Here is a 15,887-nt window from a genome sequence, read left to right as displayed (position 1 = left end):
TTTGGTAGACTACAGGTGCATTTATGCTAATTGCTAATTGCTACCTTGTGGCCCTGCCTCCCTATTCAAAATTACTCTTTTTTCCCAACTCTCAATTAAAAGACCCATTCAGTAAAGAATTAGATCTGAGCTTTCTATCCTCCAGGGAAGCAATTCAATACGCAAACCTAATTATTTAAAAATTATAATACAGGTTCATAATCCCTTGTTCTAATCCCTGGGGCCAGGTATATTTCAGAATTCACAACCTTCCTGATTTTATTTTATTTTTTTGGATTTTATTTATTTATTTGACAGAGAGAGACCTAGCTAGAGAGGGAACACAAGCAGGGGGAGTGGGAGAGGGAGAAGCAGGCTTCCCGCGGAGCAGGGAACCCGATGCGGGGCTCGATCCCAGGACCCCGGGATCGTGACCTGAGCTGAAGGCAGACGCTTAACGACTGAGCCACCCAGGCGCCCCAACCTTCCTGATTTTAGAAAAACATTACTGTGACAGTAGCCACAATCAAACTCATTAATATCTCTGCAAGAAAATATATGCAGATCCACACTATATAGAATAAGTAAAGACTACAGTTTTAAAACAGTTGAGTTGTGTTTTGCCACCAAATGAGTTAGCACCAAACTCAAGAAACAAAATTCCAGTGTCCAGAGTTTTTTAGCTTTTGAAATTGTAGATAAAGGATTGTAGATCTGTAGTTCATCGTGCTTTCATTGAGGATTTTAAAAGCAAGGTGGTGTTTTAGCCCACAATACCAACATTTCATAAACTACGGTAATAGAGGGTATGTCTTGGGAGCAAAGGAGAAAGATTTTGGTTAAAGAGAGCCTTTCCTGTAAGCCTTAAATCATAAGCTATAGCTGGCTTCCTGCTCCATCTATTTATAGTCGCATCATTCAATTGATACTCCTTTTTGGAAAGGTTCCCATTAAACGATCCATGAAGGTTAAAGAGTACACGAAGCTAAATTAATGTTCTGCCCAACGTAGTAAAATGCTGCAAATGCATTTTTCTGATTCTAGGTGAGGAATTCCACTCTCCTCCTCATTCAAACCATGTGTGAGAAATGCTTCATTGAAGCCCGGGATGGATGGCCACTGATCGATTATATCTTCTCCCAGTTTGCCATGTCCAACAAGAACCTGGTATGAAGAGGTGCAGTTTTGAAAGCTACACTGTAACAAGGGCAGTTAACTCAACTAGGGCTCAATTCAGTGACTGATTTAGAAGTTATATTTCAGTCTTATCACTTTTATTGATAAATTTTCCAGCCTCTAGCGTTCTCAGTTCTCTTTTACGGGTATCACTTACAACTTATGATAAATTCAAGGTAGGTGAAATCATGGTTTTCCCTGAGGAGGCAACCTGTCCTCAAAGGCTTGAGACAGGGGTGGAGAAAGTGGATTACTTCAGAGGAAACAAAAGACATCCATATTTGCCAAATGGGGGTTAACTTCCTAAAAAGTATGTGCGTAAGATCTGGATCTTACCAAGTCCATGACAGCTGAAATTACAGTCCCCTCCGCTAAGAGGCAGTGTCTTTGAAAATCTTGCCCCCGAGACAATAGCAAAGGCCTGAGGGAGAGAGGGAATATCTGTAGTTCAAGAACCTTCACAATTTTGGCTTTTCTGCTTTATCCAGCAGTGTTTTTCTAACCAATTCCTCCAAGGAGCACGTTAAAACAGAACTTAAGTACTGGAGAACAAAATTGCTGGGTTCCATGAGCCCCTTAAGTTGAGTGACTGCATCCTGCACCCCAGAGTCTGAGAACACATCCAAGTAAAGTCAGAGGGGACCAACAGGAAGGATTATTAACAGGTCACCTGTTTCATCTTTCTTGAAGGAAAAACCGATGAAACCTAACTCCCATGAGATTGAAAGGGGAGAGAAATCTGTCCTGGAAATAAGCCTCGAGGTCTTAAAAACTCTAGACCCACTGGTCATTGGAATGCCCCAGGTAAGGGGTCTTTTATCACCACTGACAGTTACTTTGATCATCCCTCTAAAGCTCTGTCCATTTAGGAGTAAAGACATGAATTTGCCCTTCATGTGTCATCATCAGCATTTTGATGCTCTGATTAGAGGAAGTACATTGCAATGCTCAGTGCCCAGCACAGAGTAGTTCCTCAAAAACGTCTCTTCTTCCCTTAGCATACCTAGACATATATTAAGTGGTGAGTGGAGATTCTAATTCAGTGAATGCTAAACTTTCCTCATTCATCTAGAAAGGTGTTGAAAGTACAGTCTCAGGCCACACCTGAGGCTTAAAAATAATCTGTACCTTAATGGGAGGAGCCTTGTAATCTGTATTTTCCTTAAGCAAAATAACCTGAGAAAGGATTAACTGGCCAGAAATGCATGACACAGACAAGAGACAATCAATAGACCAATTTAAGTGGATCAGAGGCTTTATCTAGAATGGCATTTTAAGGAGCAGTCCTTGGATTATCTAGGATATTTATTTAAAACACAGATCTCCAGGCCACATCCCACATCTACTGAACCAGCATTCGGGGCATAGGGCCCATGAATCTGTATGCAAACAAATCCCAATATTTCTGATACATCCTAAAGTTGGAACATTTCAATGTAAAAATAGATGATGAAAAGAAGTCTAGGGCCAGACTCCAGTGGGCCTGAAACGCCAAATTCCTACCTTGTGATTGATGAGCCATTCAAAATGTTAAGCAAGTGCTAAATATTTAAAACAATAACTGTAAGAGATCAGTGGATTTACATAGGGGTAGACTAAGAGCAAAGAGAGTGAGCATGAGATCAGATGTAACTCACAGGTACTGGAGCAGGGTCAGGGAGAGTAGGAAGGAAATATGGAGGGGCATGGAAGACCTTATAATGAAAAAAAGGACAGGGCTTGGTGATTAAATCTGGAGGGCAAGACAAAGGGAAGGGTCCATGTTGAAACCTAGGTTTCCATTAGGACAAGGGAGTTTTCCAGAGAATATGAAACAGACTGACTAAAGAAACCAAGTGTGCCAGAACTCCAGAGCAAGAAGGTCAACACCTGGAGCAGCCCATTCCCTATCCATTCCCAATCATTCTCTCTCCAGTCTTGGGGTTTGGGGACATATATGACTTACTTTGTCTTGTCACACTGACAAAGGGCTTGGTAGCACTTGGTGAGTGGAGCCCAGGGATGCTAGACCTCCCGCACTGCCTAGAACACTTCTTCACAAGGAAGAACTGTCCTGCGCCAAATTCCAGCAGCAAACCCACGCAGACACCCTGAGTAGCACCACAACTGGCACCTGAAAATGAACGTGTAGTGCAGAGATTTTATTTCATAGTTTCATTTTTATTTGGCCTGAAGAGAAAAAAAATAACATGCTCTAAATCAGAGGGAAACCCACAGTGAGAACCAAGGAGAAATCATGGACGAATCCAAAATCCCTGCATCTTGCTTTGTTTTCCCCAGGTGCTATGGCCAAGAATCCTGACTTTTGTAGTTCCTGCAGAATATACAGGAACTCTGGATTACCTGTTTAATATCATCAGACGTTTGCTTATGGCGGAGGAGAGGAAGAAGAATGATACCAAGGAGTCAACAGCACTTGTCGTCTCTACTGGAGCTGGTGCGTGCATTCAAAAACAAAGCAAAACACTTCTCTTATGAGAGGCTCATTTCCAGAAAGGCTACAGTGCTTTGATTACATACCCAACCCCAATCTGAATTTCTCTAGCCCCCACAGCAATAATGAAAATCACTTTCTCTTTCCAGTGAAACTTCCTTCGCCACAGCAGCTATTGGCCAGACTTCTGGTGAGTGAGTTATGAATAACTAATGTGGGATAAATTTAGGTCAATATAGATCATTCAGTTCTAAATAAATGTTAATAAAAATTACACAGCAACTCCAAACCAAAAGAAACACTAAAATGGCATAATAAATGTTCTGCTCCACTAATGATACTCATTAAGATTACTGGCAAGATTATCTTCTCGCTCTGAAATGCTCGTTAAACTTAATTTATTATTTTTAAAATAAGAATAGACTGAACTCGACCCCCAAGTACCATTCAAATAAATTCCACATCTATTATTTAGATTTCCTTCTTTCCTCTTTTCCCGCATATGCATCATTTTTCCCCCATATGTATCATACCATTTCCACATGCCCTTATTTAATTAATAAATATATCTAAGTGTTGGTACCTTCCATTTATTTTTGATTGATGGTTTCTATATATGTTTTCCCCTTTATCCCCAGATGAAAATTGGGGAGGATTGTCTAAGTATTAGCTTTGCTCTAAAATAAGTAAGAAATAGACTGATGATTGGTTGAAAGATGATCTAATGTAGGAATCAAGGGCATCCAGGACAGTGATAAAAGGAAAAGGCAGGTGGGGCTTTTAAGTACCCCTGCAGTTGATTAACTTTTTATCTTCCATTTTTCAGGTAATATCTATGCTTGCCAGTTTAGGGAAATTATGTGGGGCTGGTGCAATAGGACTTTTGAAGATGCTGCCTGAGATAATTCACCCCAAACTGGTAGACCTGTGGAAAACACGCTTTCCTGAGCTCCTGCAGCCTCTGGAAGGTACAAGGGAGTAGAATCGGGTCTTTATCCAAGGAGGCAAGAACATAAAGAAAATGAGACACCACTTTTCTGCCTAAGGCTGATTTGAGGCAATTAAAACAATGAACTTGATGTGCAAAGTAGACAACTATATTTTTTCCTTGATTCCTTATGTTCTAATTCTCTACCACATGCTTGTATTACAGGAGGATCTGGTGGGTAATATTCTTAGCAGAAACTTTTACTTTTGCTCTGGTCTTTTTCTTATATTTAGAGAAACTCCCTTTTGGTATTATTCTAAAAAATCACTACTATTTTTAGCAAAAAGCCTAGATTTGTATCATGGATTGAAGACTTTTTGCCAGCCTGACTAGGACTTAAAGTTGGCAACATAGTAAATTTCATCTGAAATAATCATCCTCTGTAAAGCTTGAAGTGGGGCTCCAGCATCCACTGGGGACCTGGCAAGGGAGAAACAGGGTCCTGAATTTATCTTCTATTTCTATTTTCTATTATAATCATCCTCTGTAAAGCTTGAAGTGGGGCTCCAGAATCCACGGGGGACCTGGCAAGGGAGAAACAGGGTCCTGAATTTATTTTCTATTTCTATTTTCTATTTTTAATTTCTATTTCTAGGAAAGAATACTAGCATCGTGCTATGGGAAACCATGCTACTTCAGGTAAGGGTAGCTTCTAGACTAATCATTGATGATGGGGTGATAAAATCAGCTAGAGTCACCCATCTTAACAAAAAAGATCCAGATTCCCAGGGGCAGTAAACAACATTTCCTTTCCTTAGGAAATGGATTAGAATGTTAGAAGTGATCGCTCAAGAATTACGGTCTCTGCATCACCACAATTTGAACAATAATCTTTAGTCTTCAGTTTGGTTAAGAGTTTAAGATAGTATTGAAGATTTCATTTACTAATATTTTTCTCTGTGTCTTTCTTAAATCTTCTCTAATTTCCAGTTTTTTCCTTTCCTTGTAATTGCATGCTTTTACCATTTAAATAAAGAAACACAAATTGACATCATTTCCACTTCTGTGCTTCTAAATACAATTCTGTTTCCTCACCTTTCTGCTTCTCACCGTATTTTTTCCTGATTTGTAAAAACCAAAGGGCCACATTATACCACATTATACCATTCCAGAAAAAAAAAAAGTCATCCATAAACTTTTTGGACCTTTGCAACCAGTTTGCAACCAGTTGCAAAGGTCCCAAATCCCCAAAATGGTAAATTGGCATGTAGGAGCCTGACATTGGCTCTACAGAGAGGATTTTTATTTCAGGAGCCTACAGGAGGTCAAGGAGCCCATAGGAAGGGAGCTTTTAACCTAGCAGGGTCTCAGTTCATACGCCGTTTACATAGAATTTAACTATGGCTTCTTAAAAATGTCAAGTTTTAGTGACCTGTCCTCATCACCTCCATGTTCCATTCCTGCCCCTTCCAGAATCAGAATCTCTAAGAGATTCTGCCTGAGAACTGGCATGTTTTAAAGACTCCCACAAGTGATTCTTACCCAGTATGAGATTTGAAAGCAACTGCTGTACTTTCCTGGTCTTTAATTCTAGCACCCACCTCTCCTCCTGTATTCATGCTGCTTTTATCTTCCCCCTTCTCTTCCTCAAAATTCCTACCTTATTTTCCCCTGCTACCATCTTAAAGGTTCTTTAAGGAAGGTTAATGAAGGAAGGTTCTCTTTCCAGAGGGAAGCCTTGAGAACGTTCTTTTCCCTCTTCCAATCTTGAGTATACTTCCATTTAGCCTTCTCCCAAAACTGTTTGCATGTGCTGCCTTCTCTCAGGCTTCCAAGACTGTTTAATTTCTTCTCTTCAAAGAGCCCACTCACCAAACAAGTTCTTATTAAGAGAATACCTAGAAATCTCCATGGGCTTTGACATTAAACGTCCTTTTCTAAGCTTAAAGTAGGGAAAATGCAGGAGAAATAATTGACTTTAGAAATTGCAATGGATTTTGTCCTCCAAAAAGACAAAAACACCTTTTTATGTATTGTTCAGTGAAGAAGGAAGTAAGTTCAGATGGCTGACTGAGGCCCTGGCTCAGAACAATTGGTGAAACCAGGAATGTTTAGCTACTAGAGTTGAAGTTAGCAAAATGTACTTGTACATTTAATTGGTTCTTCAAGACATTTTATTTCTTTATTCAAAAAATGTCCTTTTCTTTTTCTTTTAGTATGTAATAAAACAAACTAACATTGACAAATGAAGTTTTTCCAAATCTGTTTAAAACTTGAAAAGTGTTAACTTCAATTTAAGTTTCAAAATGGATTAGTTTCTATGTTAAGACTTTGGGCAATTTTTATTTAAGAGGAAAAAGGAAGGCACTTACATGGAGTTACTTCCACCTTCAGGGTAACTTGTTCTTAATGGGAATTCAGAACATAACAGCATGTGGCTATTAAAATAAACAAAGAGAAGGGAGACTGGCTGGCTCAGTTGGAGGAGAATGTGACTCTTGATCTCAGGGTTGTGAATTTGAGCCCCACATTAGGTGTAGAGATTACTAAAAATAAATAAATAAACTTTAATAAAATAAGAGGAAAGGTTCCAAAATAACCAGTTTTTTTAAATGGGAAAAGGAATAACTCAATTTATTATATATTATATATTTATACTTAAAAAAAATAAGGTAACAAAAAAGTACTAAGAAAGCACACTAAACAGTTGTATTCATATCTAACTTCCACTTCCTGCAACAGTTGCTCAAAGAATCTCTACGGAAGATCAATGACATAGCCTGGACCATTCAACTGAGTCGAGATTTCAAGGAGCAAATGGGCAGTTACAGCAACACCTCCCTTGAGAAGGTTGGTTTTTCAACTAAGGGACTTCACATCCTACCTTATGACCTAAAATGGCTGCTCAAGTTCCAATTTGTCTGTACTACCACCAAAAAGAAGGAGAAATTGCTAGGAAAATGCTACCTCCTCTTCACCTCACATTTGACCAAAAATTACTCCTAGGGCGGCACCTGTCTGCAAGGAAAACTGAGTAGTTTAGTGCTTTTGAGATGGACATATACCCGGCTGAAATTCAGGCGTTCTGTTTTAGAGAAGGAAGAAAAATAGATAATGAAGGCAAATAGTAGTCCCTGTCACGGCACTGGTTTGATGTCAGTTTATATCTTGGTTTCCACTGGGCCAGTTTTGTGAGGCTGGCTACAAGAAACAATCTGCTACAATTTAACAAAAACTTAGAGCTAAAAGAATGCTCAAAAGCCAGTTCTCTCCTTCCTTTATCCCCATATGGCTTCTACCTAGCCCTCTGCATTGGAGCCATTCATTCTAAACGGGGTTTGAATCCAGCTTCTGCTACTTACTACATATGTAAGTGTAGGAAAATTACTTAACCTCTCTGAAGCCTCAGTATATTCATCTAAAATGGAAATTACACCCAGCTCTGAGGATTGTAGTGATATAAGGGTTCAACAAGATAAAGTATATAAAGTCCCTAGTGAAATATGTGCCTGGCCCAAGACTTGTGCTCAATAAAAAGTAGATCAAGGTTATCATTATGGTTACATTTCTAATTTTTTTCCTGGAAAAACGTTTCCTAACTCATCAGTTCTAGTAGTAAGTGTCTGTCCCAACAAATTATTTTTTTATCAACTTTCAACTCTCCTATTCAATATTCAAAATTCCTCTCACTGATTGATTCTCTAATTTGGTAGAGTTCTGGTTCTCCAAATTGGTCTATCAAGCCTGCAGACACCCTCAAGAGGATTTGGTGAGCAATGCCTCATCTTCACATATACAAACTAGACTTGTGCATCTCATGTAATACCATCCATCCAACAGCTTCCAGATTCACGAGATGAGTCCAAGGTATGGTGATATGGATGGGCAGAGCAACTCAAGCCATGAGCTGCTTAAATGGCTTTCAGCCATTATACTTAACAACAGGAAAGTAAGAGTGTTCCAATTAGTTTTAGCTGCATAGCAAACTACCCCTAGTGGCTTAAAATAATAGCTACCTGCTTCATTTACAATTTTCCAGGTTGACAGTGTGGGCTGAACTCAGCTGGGCAGTCATTTGAGCTCAACTAGTCCCACCGGCATATACTTGGGATTTGCTGGTCTGCCATAATCTCAACTAGGACAACTTGTTTCTGTTCCTTGTGGTCTCTCCTCCTCCAGCAGGGCAGCCCAGGGTTGTTCTCATGGTTGTGGCAATGGAGTACACAAGGTCTCTTGAGGTCTAGGTTCAGCAGAGGCACACTATTACTTCTGCCACATTCCCAAGTGGGCCAAAGCAAGTCACCAGGCTAGCCCAGATTTGAGGAGTGGCAAAATAGACTATAGTAAAAGAAGGGGCTGCAAACTCTCACAGTAAGGAGGCATGGATAGAGGTGAGATAGAAAGTTTCTGGCTGTTTTTGCAATTGGCCACATTTTTTCCCAGTTCGGGGTTCCTGATTTCTAAGATTCCTTGCCAAGTCTCAAAGGAGGAATGCACAAGACACTGAATCTGACCAACATCAGCCAAGAGGCAACAGCTCAACAGTACTGGGGGCACTGGAGGCCAACCCATTACACAAAAGTGCCCTTCGTAACATCGGGGTTTTTTTCTGCAGCACAGGACTTTTCTAGGCTCTCCCTGTCCCTCCTCCAAGGTGGGGTTAAGTGGACTCTAGCAGCTTTAGGCCTAAGTAATATTTACTCCTGTGTGGTACACAGTTTTTCTCATCATAGTTACATTATCATGGGGGCCTTTTGCCCGGAAACCCAAGAGTGCAATGGGTGCTGCCTCATCAGATTCTTCCTCGGTCAGTTGTTTCTCCTATTCTGTCACCTTGGGTACCCCGCTCACCCCTAGCTGGACTGATCTGTACAATTTCTCCTGAGTGTACTAATTGAACTCTCCCGGTGGCTACCAGTTTTTCCTTTCCTCCTGTGCCATAGATTCCTTCTGATCCATAATGATCACTCAATCACTACAATCCTTCAAGCCCTGCAGAGTCCTTGGAATAAACCGGCAACTGGCCAGTTTTTTCTCCTGTGTGTGACAAGATGGACATTTTAAATAAGGAGATGGCAATCTGATATTATATAGCTACAAATGATTTGAGTCTTAGAAAACAAATTAGGACTTCATGACTTCATTTTTCTAGCCATATGGCAAGTATCTTCTCTTGTGAATATTTTCCTTGTATCTTACCTCCACAGGATATAGATCTATCTATATGTAACACACACGTGTGTGTATACACACATATACATACACATATTTACATCCAGGCATGTGTTGTGGTGTTCAAACAGAAGTCACTCTTGGGCTACCCTGTTCCCTCAGCTTTAACTTCTAAATCTTGTATAGCTCATAATGAAAGAGAAGAGGAAGTCATGTCTGTCCTGCTTGCCTTTTCTCCATCTGGACATTACAGAAGTATCTGTGTTAGGGCTAGCATAATGAATCCAACATTCTCACCAACTCTAAGGGATGTGGAAGCCACAGAATGATTTCCCACATACTCTCTTGCCAGTGTTCTTTCATTGGGAGTTTTTCCTCCCCAATTCACTCAGAGTCCCTTGCTAAAGACACAACATGTATGTAAAAGTTCCTGTATGACTTTTCTCCTTCACCCTGGACACCATTCTATAGCACTTCTAGACAACTCACTCTACTCCTGAGAGAGAGATAATAGTAGAACTTACAAAGTATTATTCTCAAAACTATTATAGGTTAAATCTCCTAAACTATAAAATAAGTTAATATACTTCAGAGATTGAGACTATCTGATGACATCATCTTCAAATAACCTTATTTTCATTGACATGTGTATTCTAAAAACATTTATTGAGCATTTATTAGCTACCAGGAACTGTACACTGAAAGTAATCAATAAGACCCTCTGTTACGGAGAACTGAAATTCTGAGCACAAAGACAAATAAGAAAATTGAGCGTTACTATGAAGTAAAAGGTATTATAATGGCATGACACAAGGCATAGAGGAATACAAAAAAGCACAGGTAAGGACAGAGCCTGGGGAGGGTAGGCAGGGGGAGAAAACACTTTCAGGAAGAGATAATACTTGAAGTACATGTTTAGTAAGTAGTCATTAAATCACCCAAATTTCCTTCCTTTGGATGACTGTTCTAATGCTTTCCACTTTTCATTGGAGTTTTTCTTTCCAACATTGAACATACTGTTGCTTATCTTTTGTTTTCTAGAAATTCCTTTGGAAAGCCTTGGGAACCACCTTAGCATCCTGCCAAGATATAGATTTTGTAAGCTCACAGATTAAGGAATTTCTGATTGCTCCCCACCAACTGGGAGATCAGCGACAGGTGGGACCCCTTTCTCTCAATTTCCTCTTATGATGATGATAATTAATTCCATCTGGAAAGCCACTGACAGGTCTTATGACAATGTCTTACTTACCAAGAATCCATGGATACATTGATAATAATCCAACAGAATTTTTCAGAAAATGATGCTTCCTTATTTAAATATCAATGCTTTGGGTTTTTTTATTTTAATTCCAGTATACTTGACATACAGTGTTATATTAGTTTCAAGTGTATAATGTAGTGCTCATCATGATGTGTACTCTTAAACCCCTTTACTTATGGAACCACAAAAGACCCCAAATAGCCAAAGCAATCTTGAAAAAGAAAAGTAAAGCTGGAGGCATCACAATTCCGGACTTCAAGTTATATTATAAAGCTGCAGTGATCAAGACAGTATGGTACTGGCACAAAAATAGACACATAGATCAGTGGAACAGAATAGAGAACCCAGAAATGAACCCACAATTATATGGTCTATTAATCTTCGACAAAGAAGAAAAAAAATATCAAATGGAAAAAAGACATTTTCTTCAACAAATTGTGTTGGGAAACCTGGACAGAAACATGCAAAAGAATAAAACTGGACCACTTTCTTACACCATACACAAATAAATTCAACATGGATTAAAGGCCTAAATATGAGACAGGAAACCATTAAAATCCTTGAAGAGAACACAGGCAGTAGCCTCTTTGACATCAACCATAGCAGCTTCTTACTAGATATGTCTCCTGAGGCAAGGGAAACAAATGTAAAAATAAACTATTGGGGCTTCATCAAAGTAAAAAGCTTCTGCACAGTGAAGGGAACAATCAACAAAACTAAAAGGCAACCTACAGAATGGGAGAAGATATTTGCAAATAACATATCTGATAAAGGCTTAGTATCCAAAATATATAAAGAACTTATAGAACTCAACACCCCAAAACACAAATAATCCAGTTACAAAATGGGCAGAAGACATGAATAGACATTTTTCCAAAGAAGACATATAGATGGCCAACCTCCCCTCTGGTAGCCTTTAGTTTATTCTCTATAGTTAAGAGTCTGTTTCTTGGTTTGTCTCTCTCTCTCCCTCTTTTTTTTTTTTGTCCCTTGGTTAATTTGTTCATTTGTTTTGTTTCTTAAGTTCTACATATGAGTGAAGCGGTATGGTATTTATCTTTCTCTGACTGACTTATTTCACTTAGCATTGTATTTTCTAGCTCCCTCCATCTTGTTGTAAATGGCAAGATTTCATTCTTTTTTATGGCTGAGTAATATTTCATTATATATATATTATATATATAATATATATACATACATACATATATATGTATGTAAATAAGATGGGGTATATATATATATATATATATATATATATATATATACCCCATCTTCTTTATCCATTCATCTACCAGTGGACACTTGGGCTGCTTCCATAATTTGGCTATTGTAGATAATGCTGCTATAAACATAATGGTGCGTATATCCTTTCAAATTAGTGTTTTTGTATTCGTTGGGTAAATTTCCAGTAGAACAATTACAGGATTGTAGGGTAGTTCTGTTTTCCTTTTTCTTTTAATTGATTTAGACATTTATTTATCACAACATTATTTATTATATTGGAAATGTTTGACAGTGGGGAAACGGTTATAATGAGTATGGTGTATCATCCATGAAATACTACACCATCATTAGAAGTCATGTTTTTGAAAACTATTTAGCAACATGGAAAAGTGTTTTTAATATTAAGTGAAAAACATGAAGATACAAAGCTGAATAAAGAGAGTGATCCTAATTTTTACAATTATAAAAACTAGAAGGAAATATACCAAATATTAAGTAGTCATTATGTTTGGGTGGAGGATTCTGGATGATTTTTGGTTTTTCATTGATGTTCTTTGGTTTATATTTCCCAAATTCTATACCTGAATATACATGGGTGGGGGAGGAGTTGGGAAGAGTTGAAATGTTTTGACTTGCCAGACATTTTTTAGCAAGTCATGGGTTCTCTTTGATGTTAACGTGAATAGTTTCCAGGAACCAACTTCTGTATCCAACTCTAATTGGATAATGATCCTTTACTAAAAGAGCAATGGAATGTAGCTGCTTTGAAACTGTATTCAGAAAAGGACTGTTTGTTATCTTTGATATCATTGATAGATGGATTTTAGCAGAAGTTCTGACTTCTTACTTTTTACTTAGTATTATATTATTTTTTCTTTTTTCCTTTTCCATTTTTTAAATTCTAGTTAGTTAATATATATGGTAAAATTGGTTTCAGGTATAGAATTTAGTGATTCATCACTTACATATAACACCCAATACTCATCACAAGTGCCCCCCTTAATACCCATCACCCATTTAGCCCATCCCCCACCCACCTCCCTCCATCAACCCTCAGTTTGTTCTCTATCATTAAGAGTCTCTTATGATTTGCTTCCTTCTCTCTTTTTTTTTTCCTTCCCATATGTTCATCTGTTTTGTTTCTTAAGGTCCACATATGAGTGAAATCATAGGGTATTTGTCTTTCTCTGACTGACTTATTTTGCTTAGCATAATACTCTCTAGTTCCATTCACGTCATTGCAAATGGCAAGATTTCATTCTTTCTGATGGTTGAGTAATATTATATGTATACCACGTCTTCTTTATCCATTCATCAGTCAATAGACATTTGGGCTCTTTCCATAATTTGGCTACTGTTGATAATGCTGCTATAAACATCAGAGTTCATGTGTCCCTTCAAATCTGTATTTTTGTATCCTTTGAGTAAATACCTAGTACTGAAATTGCTGGGTCATAGGGTAGTTCTATTTTTAACTTTTTGAGGAACCTCCATACTGTTTTCCAGAGTGCCTGCACAGTTTGCATTCCCACCAACAGTGTAAGAGGGTTCCCCTTTCTCCACATCCTTGCCCACACTTGTTTCTTGTGGTTTTGATTTTAGCTATTTGACAGGTGTGAGGTAATATCTCGTTGTAGTTTTGATTTGCATTTCCCTGATGATTGATGAGTGATGTTGAGCATCTTTTGATGTGTCTGTTGGCCATCTGTATATCTCCTTTGGAGAAATGTCTGTTCATGTCTTTTGCCCATTTTTATTTGGATATCTGTTTTTTGGGTGTTGAGTTCTGTAAGTTCCTTATATATTTTGGAAACTCACCCTTTATCAGTTATGTCATTTGCTAATATCTTCTCCCATTCTGTAGGTTGTCTTTTAGTTTTATTGATTGTTTCCTTTGCTGTGCAGAAGCTTTTTGTTTTGATGTAGTCCTAATAGTTTATTTTTGCATTTGTTTCCCTTGCCTCAGGAGACATATGTAGAAAAAATGTTGCTATGGCCAATGTCCAAGAAATTACTGCCTTTGCTCTTTTCTACGATTTTTATAGTTTCAAGTCCCACATTTAAGTCCTTAATGCATTTTGGGTTATTTTTGTGTATGGTGTAAGAAAGTGGTCCAGTTTCATTCTTTTATATGTAGCTGTCTAGTTTTCCCAGCACCATTCTTTTTTTTAATTTAATTTAATTTAATTATGTTATGTTAGTCACCATACAAAGCAGTGATCACCAAGACAGCATGGTACTGGCACAAAAACAGACATATAGACCAATGGAACAGAACAGAGAGCCTAGATATGGACCCTCAACTCTATGGTCAAATAATCTTCAACCCAGCACCATTCTCGCCTCCTTTGTCAAAAGATTAATTGACCACATAATCACGGATTTATTTCTGGGCTCTCTATTCTGTTCTATTGACCTATTTGTCTATGTTTGTGCCAACACTATACTTTTCGAATATTACAGCTTTGTAGTATATCTTGAAATCTGGGATTGTGATACCTCCAGTTTTATTCTTCTTTTTCAAGATTGCTTTTGCTATTCAGGGTATTTTGTGGTTCCATACAAATTTTAAAAGTATTGGTTCTAGTTCTGTGAAAAATGCTGTTGGTGTTTTGATAGGGGTTTCATTAAGTCTGTAGATTGCTTTGGGTAGTATGGACACTTTAACAATATTTGTTCTTCCAATCCATGAGCATGGAATAACTTCCCAGTTGTGTCATCTTCAATTTCTTTCATCAATGTTTTATAGTTTTCAGAGTACAGGTCTTTCACCTCCTTGGTTAAGTTTATTCCTAGGTATTTTATTATTTTGGTGCAATTATAAATGGGATTGTTTTCTTAATTTCTTTTTCTGCTATTTCATTATTAGTGTATAAAAATGCAACAGATTTCTGTATACCAATTTTGTGTCCTGTGACCTTACTGAATGCATTTATCAGTTCTACTAGTTTTTTGGTAATGTTTAGGATTTTCTATGCATAGTATATCTGCAAATAGTGAAAGTTTCACTTCTTCCTTATCAATTTGTATGCATTTTATTTCTTTTTCTTGTCTGATTGTTGTGGCTAGGACTTCCAGTACTATGTTGAATAAAAGTGGTGAGAGTGGACATCCTTGTCTGGTTCCTGATCTTAGGGCAAAAGCTCTCAGTTTTTCACCATTGAGTATCATGTTAGCTGTGGGTTTTTCATATATGGTCTTACTATGTTGAGGTATGTTCCTTCTGAATGTACTTTGTTGTACTTTGGATGTTGTACTTTGTCAAATGCTTTTTCTGCATCTATCGAAATGATTATGTGGTTTTTATCCTTTTGTTGATGTGGTGTATTATGTTAATTGATTTGTGAATATTGAACCAGCATCCCAGGATCAATGTTTCATTTATTTAACTGGGTTTGTAAAAATGTTGAAAATGAATTTCAATTATCCTTAATAAAAGTATTTTTAGTATATTTTGACCTTGACTTTTTAACTTAAGGGTATGATCATAAACTTAAAAATCATTGAATTTACAAGCTGAAAGTAACCTTAAATACCATTGATTTTCAACCTAGAGAAAGCATAAGCATAACCTGGAGAGCTTTTTCAAAGCAATTTTGCCTATTCCTTACCCTAACTAGGCTGCAGAATGTATGTGAATGTGGATAGTGTGTGTGCATTTAAAAAATAAAAAAGAAAAGAAAAGCTCCCCAGACTAATAAAGACCACTT

At 37.8% G+C, this 15,887-nt stretch overlaps 1 protein-coding gene across 1 annotated transcript in view; it reads left to right on the top strand.

Moving 5' to 3' along the window:
* LOC118006511 (maestro heat-like repeat-containing protein family member 2B) overlaps window positions 1–15,887 on the top strand; it is a 63,457-nt gene that overhangs the window by 15,927 nt on the left and 31,643 nt on the right. The window contains exons 12-19 of the mRNA XM_034999194.1: window positions 1,024–1,146; window positions 1,846–1,959; window positions 3,436–3,592; window positions 3,739–3,779; window positions 4,416–4,557; window positions 5,173–5,216; window positions 7,260–7,367; window positions 10,731–10,847. Of these exons, the coding sequence (XP_034855085.1) occupies window positions 1,024–1,146; window positions 1,846–1,959; window positions 3,436–3,592; window positions 3,739–3,779; window positions 4,416–4,557; window positions 5,173–5,216; window positions 7,260–7,367; window positions 10,731–10,847 (846 nt within the window). The remainder of the gene's footprint in view (window positions 1–1,023; window positions 1,147–1,845; window positions 1,960–3,435; window positions 3,593–3,738; window positions 3,780–4,415; window positions 4,558–5,172; window positions 5,217–7,259; window positions 7,368–10,730; window positions 10,848–15,887) is intronic.

Source organism: Mirounga leonina, unplaced genomic scaffold, assembly GCF_011800145.1.
Source record: "Mirounga leonina isolate KUSES-001 unplaced genomic scaffold, KU_Mleo_1.0 Mir_97, whole genome shotgun sequence".
NCBI lineage: Eukaryota > Metazoa > Chordata > Mammalia > Carnivora > Phocidae > Mirounga > Mirounga leonina.
This window is presented reverse-complemented; position numbering and strand designations above follow the sequence as displayed.